This window comes from Equus caballus, chromosome 6, assembly GCF_041296265.1.
Source record: "Equus caballus isolate H_3958 breed thoroughbred chromosome 6, TB-T2T, whole genome shotgun sequence".
Classification (NCBI taxonomy): domain Eukaryota; kingdom Metazoa; phylum Chordata; class Mammalia; order Perissodactyla; family Equidae; genus Equus; species Equus caballus.
In genome coordinates, this window is record NC_091689.1 from 68,419,215 (window position 1) to 68,436,669 (window position 17,455).

Sequence of the window (17,455 nt, forward strand, 5' to 3'; positions counted from 1 at the left end):
TACCATCTTTTATCCCAGTACGTTTATTATATTATATAACAGTGATTGCCAATAAAAATTTATAGATTGTTGGAAAAAATGAATAAATGAACTAAGAATATGGTCCAACCTGTCAGCAGCTCAGACTGATTCATGAGATTAATCTTTGCAAAAAGAAAAATCAACTATATTATACACAAAACCATTTTAATCCCTATAGAACTAATCTTGAAAATAAAAAGCAACCTTCAGACAGCAAAGATACAGATGTGATATACTCATAGACTTACTTATAATTCAGTCATTAAATGCTGTTAATTTTACAACTAAAAAATATTTTTATTATGGAGCACCATTCAAGATGGACCTATAAAAAAGGCACACTGACCAATTTGTATATGTTGAAATAAACCTGCAATTAGTTAAAATAAAATAGAACTTAATGTAATAATTTGAAAAGAGGATACTACTCTTACAGATAATTGTGGTTTACTAAGGATAACAAAGGAAAAACATCAAAGATAATTGAAATGCTATCAATAATCTAAAAACCTCCCTTTAATCATTTAATTCAAGTATCTAACCATTTGTCAGAGCTAAGAAACAAAACACAAATATCATCGTAATCCATTCATAAAGAAATTAAGTATTAAACTTTGTTTTTCTGCAAAATTCACTTGCCATTTCAAGTACCTGCAGCTGGAAATGAACTTTCTAAAACATATACACGTTTCCCTCCTTCTCAAGCACAGTGAGTCATCACTTCAGCTCTGAGTCCTGGACCCAGAGCCACGACAACACATGGTTCCAGAACCTCAAAGGGGAAAGGGTGCCAACATAAACTCAGTGAAGCAGAATGCTGTGCTTTTTGAGATGATATTTCTAAGCTTTTCCATTTTTCATCACAATTTGGTAGCCCCTCTCTCCCTTATTGTTACTTTAATTTGTTAGGCTAGGAAACCAAATAACAAAGTGTGTATATTATATCTACAACAAGATTAAACAGATTCTGAGTAAGAGCCAAGGAGCTTCCTACAAATAAGACACAAGAGTTTTAAGAAAAGAGCTTCTTGAAATGCTTCCGGACTGATCAGAGGCATCTTTCTGTTTATTTCCAGCTTCTGTATTCTAGAACGCTGAGGTTAATATTAATAAGTAAATAACCCGTGAATAACTTAACTATCAAGTGAATTTTTATAGCCTCTCCCTATCCATCTTTTGGAAATACATACAAAAAAAGTCAGAAGAACAAAAAGCAGGCAACTTACAGAAAATAGAAATCATGTTATCTGTCAAATGATGGTCCCACATCAGTCACCAAGGATGACTTCTTAAGGTCTAATGTAATACCCCTCAGCTACCTCTTTTAAATCCAAACTACTCTTCTGCACACAGCAACTCCAAAGTGTACTAAAGAAAGTACATTTCTGAACATACGTTTACATACATTAGAGCGGCTCTTCTCTTCAGAGGTAAGGAGTAAAAAACTGGAAATAAAATGACTTGAGAGATTCCTGCTGATAACTATCCTAAATTTAAGATGGGCTCCCTTATCTGCACATTACATGATAATATTAATAATGCTACTATGCCTATCAATACCTCAAAAGGAAAACAGTAGAGCAAACATCCAAATTTATTTTTTTTGCTTGCCAATGTCAAAATATTACATTGTTTTCCTATTTCTTCACAGTAATGTAATAAACGACATTCACTAACGAGCTTGCTTGACAGTAGCAAGAATTCTTTAGAATTGCCCACAAGCAAAAAGATCAAAAACTGAATATTTTGCAGGACTACGTCTTTCCACTTAATACTAGCATAATTTTTTCACAGCTTTATACAGGGCTGAGTTTTTTTCTTTTAAGCAAAGATCACATCATTCTTTTTTAAATGTCATGCTAAAATGATAAATTATCTGTCTGAGTGTCACCACAAGGTTCTTGGAGCATCCTTGCATTTTAGTAATAGATTAAATAGGACAGATAATTTTTAACTGGCATTTAAATTTTGGATAGTTATAACATAGAATTTTACACAGTGTATTTCAGACTCTGATAAAATAGATGTTCTAAGATAGAAAATTGTCCTCATAAATTAGAAATTATCAACTACCAACATAAATTCTGTCTTGTGGCTAACAGATTTGAAATCTACATAGATTATAAAGAAAAGCTTGCCTTTAAATGTCATTTACATTTTATACCAAAACTTAATTATCTAAGATATTAAGATTCAAAGTTGTATGGAGTTGGTGAAGATATGGGAAACCCAGCATTCTAAAGCAGTATTGATAAAAAAAAAAAAAGAAAGCAAAAGCAACTTGGAGATAAGATTCAAAATTCTAAATGTTAACTTCACTAATATCTATTAACCTAGCATTTCCATTTCTTATAATTTATTCTATGAAAATATTCCCACAAGTATCCAGAGATATATGTCCAAGGATGCTCCTTTTAGAGTTGCCTCTATCTACAACAACAACAGAAAGAAACAATAAAGGAAATGTCTATCAATATCAAATTGTTTACATAAACTTTGGTGGCTCTGTACAAAGAAATAGTGAACAATTGTTACAAAGAACAACATATATATAAATACACGGACATGGAACAATCCCCCAAGGGCACGTGGTTAAACAGTAAAAAAAAAAAGGAAGTTACAAAACAGCATGTGTATTACAGATTGTTGTTACTTTTTAAAACCAGCATATCTATAGAAAAGAAGAATTTGAGAACCATGCAGCAAACTTGACGGCGACTACCTTTGGGGGCAGGATTAAGAGCAATCTAATGTATAAATCTGTGTTTCTGTAATGTTTATATGTCATATAAAGAAGACATTTTAATTTAATAAATTGCTTTAAGATCTATAAAAATACTACATCTACAAAGCTTCCTAGGAACTTCACAATGGCCCTATAAATCCTTAGGTTATTGAAAAAGGTTCCCTTTAGCAAAATGTGCTTTTAGAACAGCCCTATTATATAAAACAAAGATTAAACAACTGGGAGTTATAGTTTCAAAAATTTACATATAAGTTTTATACACCTTACTAAAGTAAAAGATAATTCCAACAGGAATGTTTTCCATAGGTTTGTCTTATCTTAACCACAAAGAGATCTTTTAGGAAATCATACACATTGTCATAAATATATGAAAGCTAATGATTCCTTACTTTTTTCTGTTACATTCAGGTAAAATTACTTTTATCAGCATAAACATTATAATCCCATTTCTATAAAATTGTTCATCTATCCTTCTACCTGAAAACATGCAACGACTAATGTTCACATAATGTTAACAATGGGCATTTCTGAGCAATGAATGTCGGGTAATTTTTTTTACTTTCCTCTTTGTATTCTTCTGTATTGCCCATATTATTTATGAGTATATATCACTTACATAATTTTAAAAAGTCTTTTTTATATGCATTTTTTAATTAGCTATTGTCACTTTACCCCTTTTATCTTGAAATTATTCTCTTTTTAGGACTCATGATGCTCTAAGGCTTTCTCCATTTTTTACCTTCTGGGCTCTAATGACGGCTCATAAAAAAAAGCAATAAAAAGAACAATATACAACATCATGGAACTACCAGAAGGTCCCAGAGACTGAAAACTAAGTTTCATGTTTAAAACAAAATTCCTGCTCCCCATCACGTGGTTAGGACTATCCGTGCAGTATATTACCTCCGTGATCTGATGCATGAATGGAGCTGGAATTCACACATATATATTCATGGTCTTAATCTATGGGCCCAAAGGGTAGGCCAGCAGGAATCAAAAAATTAGGGAGATCGAGCCATTAAAATTGGGAGCTAAGGGGAAAGTTACAGAGGCAAGGAGGTAGGTGGAAGCAAGAGGAGGAAAGAAAAAGCTAAGGGAGATTTAAGAGCTCAGGGCCTACCTCTGAGTTTCCAGGGAAAAAGAAAGTGAGTTTTTAAGCCATTAGAAATACTTCATGAGCGCTTCCTATTTTTATCAAGAAATCACAAATATTTAGAATTAAAATAAAACTCTAGTTCTCCTGTCATCTATAAATAAATTTATAAAGGATAAAAAACCAACTCACCTGCCTGGCGTACTGGGAATTCCACATGGTCAGAGACTATAATCCGAAGTAAACTGGGGGCAAAATTGATAATCTTGTAGGACTGAAATTACAAAGAAATATTTTATAAAATAGGGCAATATAAATGAATAACGATTAGCACCTGTTACTGAATACATTACTGTCCCAACAAAAGAAAACTTTTAAAGTGAGGGAAACTCTCTAAGGCAAAATGAAGATTACTAAAATACTTCAAGTCAAAAAAATTTACTTACGATAAATTGATGACTAAAAAATATGAACCTCTTTAAGTTTTTCTTACATGTATTATCAAAGTGTTCTCCAGAAAGGGGTAGCAATTTATACTCCCAATGGTAGCACACGAGTGTGTCCATCTATCCAATACAGAGATGAGCATTATCATTTCTTTGAAACTTTAAAATCTTAATCATATTTTAAATTACATTTCTGCTAGGTTGAATTTTTTTCCTGTTTGTTGGCTATTTGTTTTCTTCCACTGATTCCTTATTCCCTTTATCCTTTTATAAATGGAGTATTTGTTTTATTCTTAATAAATTCTAAGAGCTATTTACGAATTTAAAATCTCAAAGTTTTATTTGACCTATACATGGCAAGGGTTTCTTCCCAGCTTATTTGTGCTTCAATTTTGTTTATGGTATTTTTGACAAACAGGAAGACATGGGCTACAGAAAACAGGAGATCTGATACAGGAAAATGAACAGATCATGTTAAATAGCTGTGCCTGAGCTACGGAGAGGAACCACTGTGCCTCACAAAACAGCACTGAGAGCTGTCATCACCAGCTGCCCTCTGCTGCTGCAGCATCTTTTAAACTTACCAGTGCCCCAGTGAGCCTGTGCTGATGAAGTGCCTGCTGCCTGGTCATTTCTCCCCACAGACTGTTCTGCTGTGACCTACTCCCAAGTTTGGCCCTGGATACTTCAGAAGTGAAAAAAAAAAAAAAAAATACAGAGCAGCCCATTCCGTCTGACCATATTCCCTCCAGATGTCTAGTACCTGGACCATGTTACAGCCCTGCCACATTCCCAGAGCTTACACTTGGCCTTGCCCGCTGACATTCCCAGAAAAGACTCATAAATTCTCAGTGAGGCTGAAGCCAGACAATGACGCAGAGAGTCTGTTCAGCTTACCTCCTCCCAGGAGGAGGATCTATGGTGACATCCCTTTCAACACACCACTAGGTTTATGCATGCCAATCCATTTTTTAATTTATCACCTTTCCTATTCATTTGCTTATAAGAGCATTTATTAAGATAAACGTTTGACTAAAAGATTTGGAGAAAACTGGCATCTTTAAAATATTGATACTTCCCATTCAAAAAGGATGTTTTCCAGATCTCTCTATATCCTTCAGCAGAATTTTGAATTATCTTATAATTGTTCTTCCTTTCATCCTGTATACAGTTCAGAATCTTAAATCTGTTGTATATGAAGTAAATTCTGTTTTATCCATAATGGAAACCACCAGAACTTTAAAGCAGTTTTTAAGAAAACAGATTTAGCAGCAGTTTACAGAGTCAAAATTAACACAGATTTACCCCAATCTTCTACAACTTCTACATTTATATTTTTATAAAATAACTCATGTTTATAACTTTTGAGATCCTGGAAGATCTTGTAGTTAATCAAAGATGAAAACATCTATATAGTTTTGTTCCAATCTATATAGTTTAGTTACTTATTTTAAAAATCTTAGCACACATAAGTACAAAATAACCTTTATACTTCAATTAATACTACTTATTTGAAAGTAGTTACTGTAGCGACTACTTTTATTTCAACACTGTTGCCATTGTACACATTTTGGAACAACTCCTTTTCCAATTGTTGCCATTTCAAAGACCTTCTGCCACTTTCTGTCTTCTCTTTTCAGCTTTGATTCAATCAATGTGAATTTGGCCAGCGAAAACCTTCAGTGGTAAATTCAGATATATTCTTATACTACTTTCCTCACAAATATTTATCCAATTTCATTTTCCACCTTGGGCTTCAAGTTTCTAAGAAAAAAAAAATAAGACATTTCTCAATGATTTCTTGAGGATATTTACTTTGTATCTTTGAAGTTTTCTGAAAATAAAGAGTTTCCTTGCTTAGCCAAATTCTGCATTTTACGAGAACTCATTGAAAGCAAAGACCTGATGTTTTCCCATTCTCCGCCTCACTGCTCTCACTACACTAACTTTTCTGGTCCTCCAACAGGCCAAGTTGTGGGCCTTTCCTGAACTTGCTCTTCCCTCCATTCCTCTCCCAGTTCCTCACCTGGTTCACTCCTTCACAACACCTAGGTCTCTGCTCAGTGTCATTCTCCAGTGAATGACCGCCTTATTTATACATCCCAACGCACTCTCTCTAGGGCTTTACTCTCTATTGCACTTATGACCTGAAATTATATTATTTACTTGTCGGTATCCCCACTAGAATGCAAGCTCTATGAGAGCAGACTCTTATACTAGTGCCTCTTAGTTATCTTAATAAATATATGTTATTCATATAAGCAAACTCTCTTAAAGGACCACAAAAATGATGCCTACAGATGCACGGAAAAGCAGGGATTCCAAAGCTTGGCAGTGAAGGCACATATCTTTATTTCCTTACGGAGGCCACGTAGAGAATGACTTACTAAAAGAAGACGCCTTTCTGGATGAACTATTAGAGCAGGATATCTACCCATTCCTACTTCCCTATGCTGCTGCTAAAGGGACTTCTGGGTTCAGAGACAGAGAAATGTGTATAGGATGCATTGTTAATATCCTGAGATAAAACTGAAAATGCATTTTCCCATAGAAACAATATCACAAACACAGTCAAGGAACCAGTCACTGGTAACAGAAATACGCTGGCTACAGGAAAAAAAAAAAAAAAAAAAAAGCTCCAAATGAGATTTTACCCTTTGGAACACAGGCTGTTATGTTTTGAAGCTGCCTCGGCTTCTAAATGGCAATTAACAAATCAATCAGTACACTGTAGAAGCTGCTCCCATTTCCCATGCAGAGCATATTTGCTGAGGGGGGACCCAGACTAAAATAAACAAGCTGGACCCTAATAACTTATGGTAGATTAACCACCTGTTTATCCAACAAAGCAGGATGTTACAGTGGTGGTAACGGATAAGCATGCAGAACCCAACATTACAGCCATGTTTTACTATAAGGTTATGTGACATTATACATTATACAGTCTTCTATTTACAGACAATTAAAAAAATACTTAATGAGAGCATATTACGATCCAAAGCATTATATAAAATATAAATGTTAAATGAGTGGCATAGCAATAAGCTACTTTGCGAAGTTGCAGAGGAAACTGTGGTCCCTGATGAGTTGGTGGATACAGGGCAGGGGAGAGTGAGATGGAACGGATTTGGACTGAAATACCACGGAAGAAAAAAGTAGAATTGGGTCTTCCATGTCTCTTCTAGTTCTGCAGGGTTTCCCACCTATCTTTTCTACTTCTATAAAGTCGACTACACTTACACACCACGAATCAGAAACAAAGCAGAGGTAGGCTAACAGACAAGGAAATCATAACATGCTATCAAAGGTATGATCCCTACCAACACTGTGAAAGTCATAGTGATAACAGCTGGCCTCGTGGTGAGGAGCCAGGGGTCACAAACAGGCCACCTCCCCTGTTCATACTAGCAGATTGCAAATTCAGCTCTTGCTTTGTTCCTGCCAGCCAATCCCTGAATACCATTCTTCTAGCTAATCAACAAATAGTACATCTATTCTGCAAAGCCTGAGACAGGTACCGACTTTAACTTTCCCCTATTCTGAGTGACAGTCCGCTTTCCAAGACACCAATACATTCCCTTTGGGCTTCCGTGCAGCTTTTCTCTCTTGGGAATCCTGGATTCACACTTACTCCAAACTCCACCCAGATTTCCCGTTACAATAATCCCTTTCAAAGAGTCACAATGCATATCTGGACTTTAAAGTAAACTCCAAACAGGGAAAACCTTAGTGAACTACTTCTGGAACATTTACTTAGGACCGTTGTTCTCACACTTTAGGAAGCACAAGATCACCTAGCTAGCTAATTAAAACACCACTGGGTCCCACTCCCAGAGTTTCCGATTCTTTAAGTCTAGAGTGACTTCAAGTCTATGGGGATAATTTGCACTTCCAACAAGTTCCTAGGTGATGTTGGTGTTGCTCATCCTGGGCAACACTTTGAGAATCACTAATTTAGGTATATTCCTTTACATTTTAAGGATTACCGCAACCTCAAACAGCTGTCACTCTATCCTGGGGGTAGACTTTAATTTGTACTTTTTAGTGAAAGGTCTATAATTCATTCCTACAGGTGAAGAGGAAAAAAGTAAGCTAGTTTGGGATCATTAAAATTTCGAAATGTCCTGGAAAGGCTGGAACTAGGTCAAGGCTAGTTAGCAGGAATAGAGCATGGAGGATAAAAGAAAGGCTTACACATTTTAGCGTTTATGAGAAATCCCTCCAAACAAATATTGCTGGACGTGTCTTTTGTAAAGCAGCACCACCATGAAAATTGCCTATTCTTCCCAGAGCACTCTACCGACAGCATTTCCCAGCGCTCCAACAAAACTCTGCCAATCAGTGTCAAAACAGTCCTGCCAGCCCCACAGAAGCAGGCGATGGGCAGGGTTTCCCACAGCAACACCTAAAAAGGGTTGGGTCTGAAGAAAAGCTGAACTCAGATTTGAATTTTAAGTGAATTTTCCCACCCGCGTCCCCAAGTCAGCGTCCTTAAGGAAAAAGAAGTCACACCCTGAAAACGCTAGCAAAGCTTGCTAAAGCTTCTTTCTGCGGACCAGGCGGGCTGAACAAACTGCACTGGGGAAGGAAAGCGACACGACAAGGTGCAGAGGTGGCCAACAGGTGCGCGAGCTGTTCCGAAAAGATCCGGGGAGCGCTGCTCAACAGGAGCCGGGCCGGGGGGCGGGACAGGCCGGGAAGCGCCCGGGTCCGGAGCCCCCGCGGGGTGGAGACCCGGGCGCCAAGGAGGGAGAGCCCGGCGAGCCGGTGGGGGGCGCCGCTCCAGCGGCAGGGGGGCGCCGCAGGCCCGCTCCTCACCTGGTTGAGCTCGTTCTCAGCGGCGATCCGCAGCTTGGGGTCGATGGTGCCCTTCAGCGCCTGGATGATCCGGTTGAGGTCCATCTCCCTGGGATGGGGGCTCCGCGGCCCCCGGACCAGTAGGCCAGACTGCAGCTTTAGTTTTCTTTTGACCCTCTCAGCCTCCTCCTCCGCGATCCCTGGACTACCTCACGCCCCACCCCCCGCCACCGTCGCCACCTGCAGCCACTTGCTGCGCCACTCTGACTCCGCGCCCCCTGTCCTCCCTTTCTACCCCCCACAACTCGCTCTCCATTCACCCTTTTACGACAGCCGGTGGGAGGCGGGAGAAGCGAGAAGAGGAAGCGGCGCTTCCTTTACGACGGCCTCTTCCCGCGGGCGTGATGCTATGGCCGCTCCTACGGGCGGCCGCCATGCTGCCGTACGGAAAGCGATCTCGGCTTCTTTCCCTGAGAGAAACTGCGCTCTCTAGTTCCGGCAGGCGGCCGCCATGCTGCCGTACGGAAAACAGCCTGCGCTTCTTCCCAAGGGAGAAACGAGCTGGCTAGTGGTCTCTTTACAGCTGCTTCCAAATTAAGCATGTCTGGATGGAGTGGCACTTTTTGTTAGTCCGATAACTGTTTGGACATCACAACTGAGCCTGTTCCAGGGCAGACTTGTTGGGACCTTGAGATTATCTAACCCACAGGAGGACAGGGTCCCCTGGGTCCATGGGAGCCATCACTCATTCATTCACTGAACATTTGTCAAACATCCATTTTTGAACCAGAATACTGAGATATTTGGGTACCACATTATAACAAGATGAATTCGATGCAGGTTACTATAAAGGAACTTACAACCTGATAGAAGAGACAAATTTAAACAGATAAAATATATTTACGGAGTAACTGTGGAAATACGGAGATCAGAGAAACTAGCTATATGCCTGAGAGTCTCTGAAAACTTTCTGGACCTTCTCAGAAAAGTAATGAAAGGCAAGAAGGGTTATACTGTGTTCCACTCACTGTGGCCATATCTGGCCCCACAATTTTAAAATCATAAAAATATGAAGGAGCTAGTTTTTCCTGAGGCTAACCCAGCAAAGAGAGTTCTCATTATATTTAGTAGAGATGATGACTGTAAGCAAAACACACCTGACAGGATGTGATCTTTCCAGGACAGATGATATAGATTTGTTCAATCAAATGGGCTCAATCAAGAGAGTAGAAAATACGTAGGGGAAACTTGGCTTTCTGAAAGATATCCGCTCTGCAGAGGCTGAAAGTGACACAATCCCCTCAACTGGGTGCAAAGGTGCCTAACCGTATGTCTCCGATTGCTTCCAGTTTTGCCCCACTTTAATCCATTCTCCACACTGCCATCAGAGTTATGTTTCTTAAAGGTTAATACTGTCATGTCCCTTACTCCTTGAGGATCATCCTTGATGATTTCCCAACAACATCGAGATAAAATACAAACTCCTTAGCACCCCTTCAGGGTCTTTTGAAACATAGTGCCTTTCATCTCCACACTATTTCATTACACTCTCTAATCTAATACTCCTTAACTTCTGAAATCTTAACTCCTATATATATATGTTGGTGAGGAAGATTCTTGCTGAGCTAACATCTGTGCCAATGTTCCTCTACTTTGTACGTGGGATGCCACCACAGCACAGTTTCATGAATGGTGTGTAGGTCCACACGTGGGATCCAGGCCTGTGAACCCTGGTCCACCAAAGCAGAGCACATGAACTTAACCACTACGCCACTGGGCCAGCCCCACCAATATCTTCTTTTTAAGTTAGGGTCTATTCTTCCATCTCTCTCTCAATAGTTCTACACCTATTTTCCAACTCAACCACTTTTTCAGTTCTCCTTAGTCTATCCATTCCTGACTACACTTCCTTCTCTGCTATTAAACTCCCAATTCAACTTCTCAAGTCTATCCTTGACCCATTGGACAAACTGATGCCACTAAAAATGTGTGTTCTTTTCTCAGACTCAGTTCTATTCCTTGTCTTTGATCAGCACCATCTTCCATTCCTTCAGCGACTGTTCCAACCCTCAAGACTCTTCTCAAACTCCCTACCCCTTCTCGCAGAGCCCTGCAAAGATGAGCAAAGCCAACAGGCTCAACTCACTCAAACACAAATTAATCTCTGCTTCCCCCCTTCACCTCCTTCCCTCCAGTCGGAACCCAGTCCTCTCCCATCTCCTCTGGGACCTTGCTCCACAAATCTCTCTCCTCTCTTCTTTATATTTTTTCATTAAAATAAATTTTAGGTATTATTACATGCTCATTGTTGACAATTTGTAAAACTTTGTCATATATTTTCAGCCTCTTTCTCTCCAGTGATTCATCCTCGGCCTAAAAACATTTCCCCCAGTTAAAAAACAATCTTTCTTCAGTAATGCCCTCCAATTATTGTTCTTTCTTTTTCACTCCAAAGAATGGTCATTGTCTCTACTTCCTTATTTCCTATTCATGCTTCAATCAGCCATCCCCAGGCTTTTGCCTTCATTTCCCCGAGATTGCCAAGCAAAAATCAACACTGACCCTCAGACACCAAAGGCAAGAGACATTTTCAGTTCTCATTTCAAAATGTCTCTGATATCTGACACTGTATAATATGCTTTATTAAAAATACCTCTTTCCTTGTTTTCTCTTAAAGAGTATATTCCTAACCCTTTGATGACTCACTTGATCAGCCAACTCTTAAACATCGGTGCTTCTCAGGACTCTGTCCTCAGCCCTCTTCTCTTTCTCCTCCATCCATTCTGCTTTAGTAATTTCATCCACTTGTATAACTATAGCCATCAACTCAACAGGGACAACTTACAAAATTGCTTCTAGCTAAGATCTCTTTTCTTAAACTAGATGTATCCAAATTTCTACTTGGATGTACCCAAATCCTTTAAGGCATATGTCTAAACTGAACTCTGGTAGCACTAAGGATGGTTTGGAGTAGGGACAGACTTGATGCAGTCATTCCAATAACGTAAAAGGAGAGAAGAGATGTACAAAATAGTGACACCACCAAATGCTGGCGAGGATGCAGAGAAACAGGAGCGCTCACATATTGCTGGTAGGAGTGTGAAATGGTACACCCTCTCTGGAAAACAGCAGTTAAACAAACTGTGGCACATGTATAACCATGGACTTCTACTGAGCAATAAAAAGGAATGATACATGCAACAACCTGGATAAGTCTTCAGAGAATTATGCTAAGTGAAAAATGCCAATCCCAAAAGGTCACATACTATCATTCCATTTATATAACATTCTTAAACTGACAAATTATAGAAAGAACAGGTCAGTGGTTGTGAGGGGTTAAAGTGGGAGTGGGGATAACAGGAAGTGACTATAAAAGGGCAACATGAGGGATCCCTGTGTGATGGAAATGTTCTGTATCTTGACTGTATCAGTGTCAATATCCTCGTTGTGATATTGTACTATAGTTTCGCAAGATGTTACCACTGAGGGAAATTGGATAAAGGGTACGCAGGATCCATCTGTATTATTTCTTACAAGTGCATGACAATGGACAATTATCTCGAAAGAAAAATTTTAACAACAAAATGTGTAATTAAAAAGAGAGTTGATATTCCCATGCAAACTTCACATGCTTTGCAAAGACTTAGCGAAAACAAGTGACTAAAAAACAATGCTGTCAAATTTCCAGTTGTCTCGGACACTGCTAAACACCTATAAGCATCTATGATTCTGCTCTCAGATTTCTTACATTTTAAAATAGCTTTCCCTAAACTATGTTATGTTTAATTCATATATTGTTGTTTGAGTCTCCTTTTTTATTACTGTGCATAATATGAGAGGATGTCTATACTTATTGATATCCTCACCTTGTTTAAGGTAGAATTTGAGCCAGCTATGTTGTCTTGTATTACCATGGTTGGCATATACCTCACCTCTCTGTACCTGTTTCCTCATCTGCTTCCAAAAGCTGTTGTGAAGACTAAATGAGATAAGCACATTGCTCATGCTACAGGCTCAATACTAACTATTATCATTGTATTCTATTTAAAAGAGACAAGAGAGACATTACTCAACTTTTGATGGAATGTGACATAGAACAACACAGTCTCCCACTATGCCTGGCACATAATAAGCAATAAATAAGTACTGGTGAGATGAATAAATGAATGCATGTGACAGAAAATAAGGGGTCTGCAATAGGATATCCACAGTAGGAATAACGAAGACAGATATGAGACATTTCACAGGTTAAATCAACAAGAATTTGTGACTGATTAAATACATAAAGCAACAAAGAGCAGTCAAGAATGATTCTAAAGTTTCAAGCTTTGAAGACCTATGGAAGTCATTAGCCAGGGAAAATGCAAGGCAGATTAGATTTTGGAAGGACGAGTTTGCCTTTGGACATGTTGAACTAGAAGTGCTTATGAGTTATACAACTAGAGATTCCCAGTGACAATTGGAAATCCACATCTGGCACTCACAAAAGAGGTGGGTGAAAAGGCAGGAAGTACGGCAGGGGAAAGAAGGAGTAAAGGGATGGAGTTAGAGAACTGTGAGTCATCTGTGTACCATGTAGGTTAGTTGACAACATAGAAGTGGATGACATTACCCTAGAAATATAGCATAGAGAATAACCGGCATGATTACAGCTCAAGTTACAGAAAGTAATTTCTTACTCCAAGCACTGCCTCCGTGGCCTTTTTTGAGATTTAACATTTTAGTCTTCTAAATGCAATATCACACAGCTGTCCTTCCATCTGTTGGACCCAGCTCATCTGCTGGTCTGTTAGTAGGCTTGAATCTAGTCCATACAGTTAAGAGAAAATGGAAGCTACAACCCAATGCACAAAAATCCCAATCTGAAAGTTTAACAATACATCTTTTAAACTATGTTAAATAATCCATAAGAGAATACTGTAAAGCTTGTGATTAAACACCTCTACTTCACACGTATCTATACCGGCAGAGCTCTATATCATACACCTGAAATATATCAAGAGTATATGCATATATCTTGCAAATGTAAGATCTTTCGTATTTTATTAATATAATAGAAATCAGGAGTAATCTTTAAAACGTCACATGTAACCAAAAGCCCTGAGACTTTTCTAAAAGAATGTGACAGACCTCTCAGTTAAAGAGAAATAAAAATTTTTAAAAATCAGTTATATACAAGCAAAGTGATAGGGGCTTAGGAAGTTTCTGAACAAAAGTCAGAAACTTCATTCTCCAAGAGGCCAAAATGGTAGTGTTGGGGGGTGGGGGGAGAGAGAGCAGCGAAAGATAGTAGTATTAGCTAGGACTAAAGAAATATTTACTTTCCAATCAGTTTTTTTCCTCAAAATGTTCTGTTTCTTCCTCAGGCTTTCCACATTTCGCACTGGGAAAGGAGTGATTTTGCCTCAACTTCAGGACTGTGAGAAACTAAAACTTAAGACAGCCTCCCAGGAGTCCAGTTTGTCCAGTTCATAAAGCATTTAGTCTGCCACAGCAAAGCTTAGCAGTGCACCAATCATACGTGTTCTGTTACAAAACAGCGATGAAAAATATAAAGGCAACAGCACCTGAGAACTAAAGAAGAGGAAAAAGTACTGCAGAAAATGCCATGCCGTACTTGGACTCGTGCGAGCCCAGCCTGGCTCAGGCACTTCTGCTCGTGGCCTTAGAAAGTCAATCTCCAGAAAGTCTCAATTTTCTTATCCCTTAAAACAGTATCTACCCCTCCAGGGCCATTGTGAGGATCAAATAAGATGACATAGATGAGAGTACTCTGTAAATTATGAGGGGAAATGTAAATATCAGCAAAAGGTGGAAGGTATTTAGGTTTTTATGGTAAAACTTTCCCATATGTTATCCAAGGCTTAACAATAATTAAAACAAACCCTCAAACTCTGTCCAAGGAAAGACAAGGCAGGGTAAGTATACTTCAAGTTCTACAGTAAGATTCAGAATGTAAAGTAAAAGTCTTCCTCCCTCCTACTACAACCCCCTTGGCCTTAAAGCCAACACTATCAAATTTCTTGTACATACCACCAGAAAAAAATGACTCAAATAATCACAGACACATGCTTTTACAAATTGTTACATAAATGACACTGCACACTCTGCTCTGTATCTTCTGACTTAAACAATTCCCTAGTGAGAGGCATCTAAGTTGTTTCTCATTTTTGCTATTATAACTGATGCTATACAAAATTGCTCTATGTGTCTATCTCAGCATAATTCCATAACTATTTGTTAATTCCTAGCAGTGGAATTTCTGGGTCAAAAAGCGTGTACTTTATCTTGATAGTTATTGCCAATTTACTCTCCAAAAATGTACCAATTTTATTCCCATCTACACTGTGAGTGCCTATTTCCCCACATGCTTGTCAAAATGTGCACTTTAAAACTTTACATATGCTTATTGATCTTTTTTTTGTATGTATGAACTGCCTCTTCACATCTGTTGCCCTTTGTTTGGCCATCATTTTCTTATAGATTTCCTCCCACTGCAGGTGGTCATTTGTCTTTCGACATTATTTCCCCTAAATAGAAGTTCTGGGGGGTAAAAGTCAACGTGTCAAATTTATCCACCCTTTACGGCTTCTGGGTTTTGTGTCCCACTTAGAAAGCTCTTCCATACTCCCACATTGATGTTCTCCCTACCAAAAAAATCACGCCGCCATGAAGGCCAAAGTGAACCAGTCCCGCCTCCACATTCAAAGTTTCCAGTCACTTTTTTACTGCTCCATTCTTAAATATGAACAGTCAACCAATTATCACAAGATTGTGAGCAAATATAACAATACAGATAAGAGATCAGAACAAAGGGGGGAAAGTGTAAGAAATAGACTACAGAGGGAAGAAAACTTCAAAAAAAAAAATACTTTATCCTTAGAATTAGAAAATAATGCAATCATGAAACAAGAACAGAATACATATACGTAAGGAATGTTCAGATAACAGAAATGTACTTATAAATTTTAAATGTCACAGAAACTTAAAACTCTGTAAAAAGGTAGGAGGATAAAATAAATCTCCCAGAAAGTCAAACTTAGAAACAAAAGATGAGAAAATTAAATTACTGGTCCAAGGAAGTTTAGCTTCTGAATAGCAGATGTTCCAGATATAAAACAGAAAAAATAGGGGTGTGATAGAAATCAAAGAAATAACTCAAGAAGAGATTTTCTCTCAGCAGATAAAATTGATATGCCCGATGTGTCTAAATATCTGAATATCACCCATCTTTGCAGACTCAGAGCCAGGTACAAATTAGCTAACTCACATATTTGAAAGACGAATTATTGATTGCAAGGTATGAGGCCTTTGAAATAAAAGGAGTAAAGGAATAAGGCTTGATGGGAAACTTAGAATTTGTGAGCCTAAGGCCTCTTGGTATTGACAATAGGTAACGATATTTTACAATCTGGCATTCAACGCCTTGCACTGGTAGCTAGTGAGCTATACCTAGCAGTTGTCAACACCTACCCAAAAGCTGAAAAATGAGGACAAAGCTATTGCCCTAATCATTAAAGTGGTGATTAAGATACCCCTGAGATAGATTAGCAGGTAGAGGACCGAGAGAGACAAACCTAAATTTTTTTCATCAAAATAAAGTGTTTGGCAGGGGAGCAGAGTGGAGTTCATATGGAAAAACTTCGATGTCTATATGCCAGCTATTATTTCACCTTATAAAATATCATCCTAGTTTTATCACAAGGATCACAACAGAACATCAGTCATTAAAGCTAAGGAATTAAAACTTTGCCAACAGGAAAAATTAAAAGATAAAAACACAGTATGTGATGTCAAAGCACTGTAAAAACACAGCTATTATGGAGTTGAGAAAGTTAAACAAAAAAATGGGATAGTTGACAGATCCCTGTTACAGGAGACAGGTGAGCAACCTCTCAAAAAACATTTCCTGCCTTAAACACCTGCATTTACTTACTAAATCATTTTAGAGGAGATAAGAGACAGCAGCTCAGAATTCTTGCAGGGAGAACTGAATTAAAAGACTAATAGATTTAAAGTGAAAGAAAAAAACTCAAAGAATTTAGTAAATAGGAAAAGCTACATCACCCTCCCCCATCTCCACCTCCAGAAAGACACAACTACGTATCTATATATTCAGGGACTACACTGTAATTATATGGAATGTCTTTCCACTTTGGTCATATCTACAACAAGATCTTCCCAATAAAATATAAGTTCTTTACACAAGACCCATAAATGGGCTTTACATATCTATGGATCCCTCCCCCCCCCCCCATCTCTAGCAAATGTATCTAAAATCTGTGCATGTATATATCTTTCTGTAAAGACATCTGGACTTTTAGTAAAAGCCTTCAGAACTGTTTTCAAAAA

At 38.3% G+C, this 17,455-nt stretch overlaps 1 protein-coding gene and 1 long non-coding RNA gene across 9 annotated transcripts in view; one reads left to right on the plus strand and one right to left on the minus strand.

Annotated features, from left to right (window-relative positions):
• Positions 1-9,473, minus strand: part of IPO8 (importin 8) — a 58,604-nt gene extending 49,131 nt beyond the window's left edge. For 2 of the 8 annotated variants that reach the window (XR_011440007.1, XM_070271178.1), the window contains exons 1-3: positions 9,125-9,429; positions 4,891-6,070; positions 4,053-4,134 (exon numbers count right to left, since the gene is read on the minus strand). Coding sequence is in view for 5 of the 8 variants with exons in the window: in XM_070271178.1 (XP_070127279.1) it covers positions 4,053-4,134; positions 4,891-5,034 (226 nt within the window). In the remaining 3 variants the exon portion in view is untranslated. Of the gene's footprint in view, positions 1-4,052; positions 4,135-4,890; positions 6,071-8,500; positions 8,739-9,124 lie in introns of those variants that run through there. The other 6 variants (XR_011440008.1, XM_023643312.2, XM_070271177.1 and 3 more) reach the window with 5 other exon arrangements.
• On the plus strand, positions 8,714-17,455 carry LOC138924782 (uncharacterized). The gene is made up of 2 exons (XR_011440009.1): positions 8,714-8,929; positions 14,470-17,455. It is a non-coding gene; the product is annotated as an uncharacterized lncRNA (long non-coding RNA).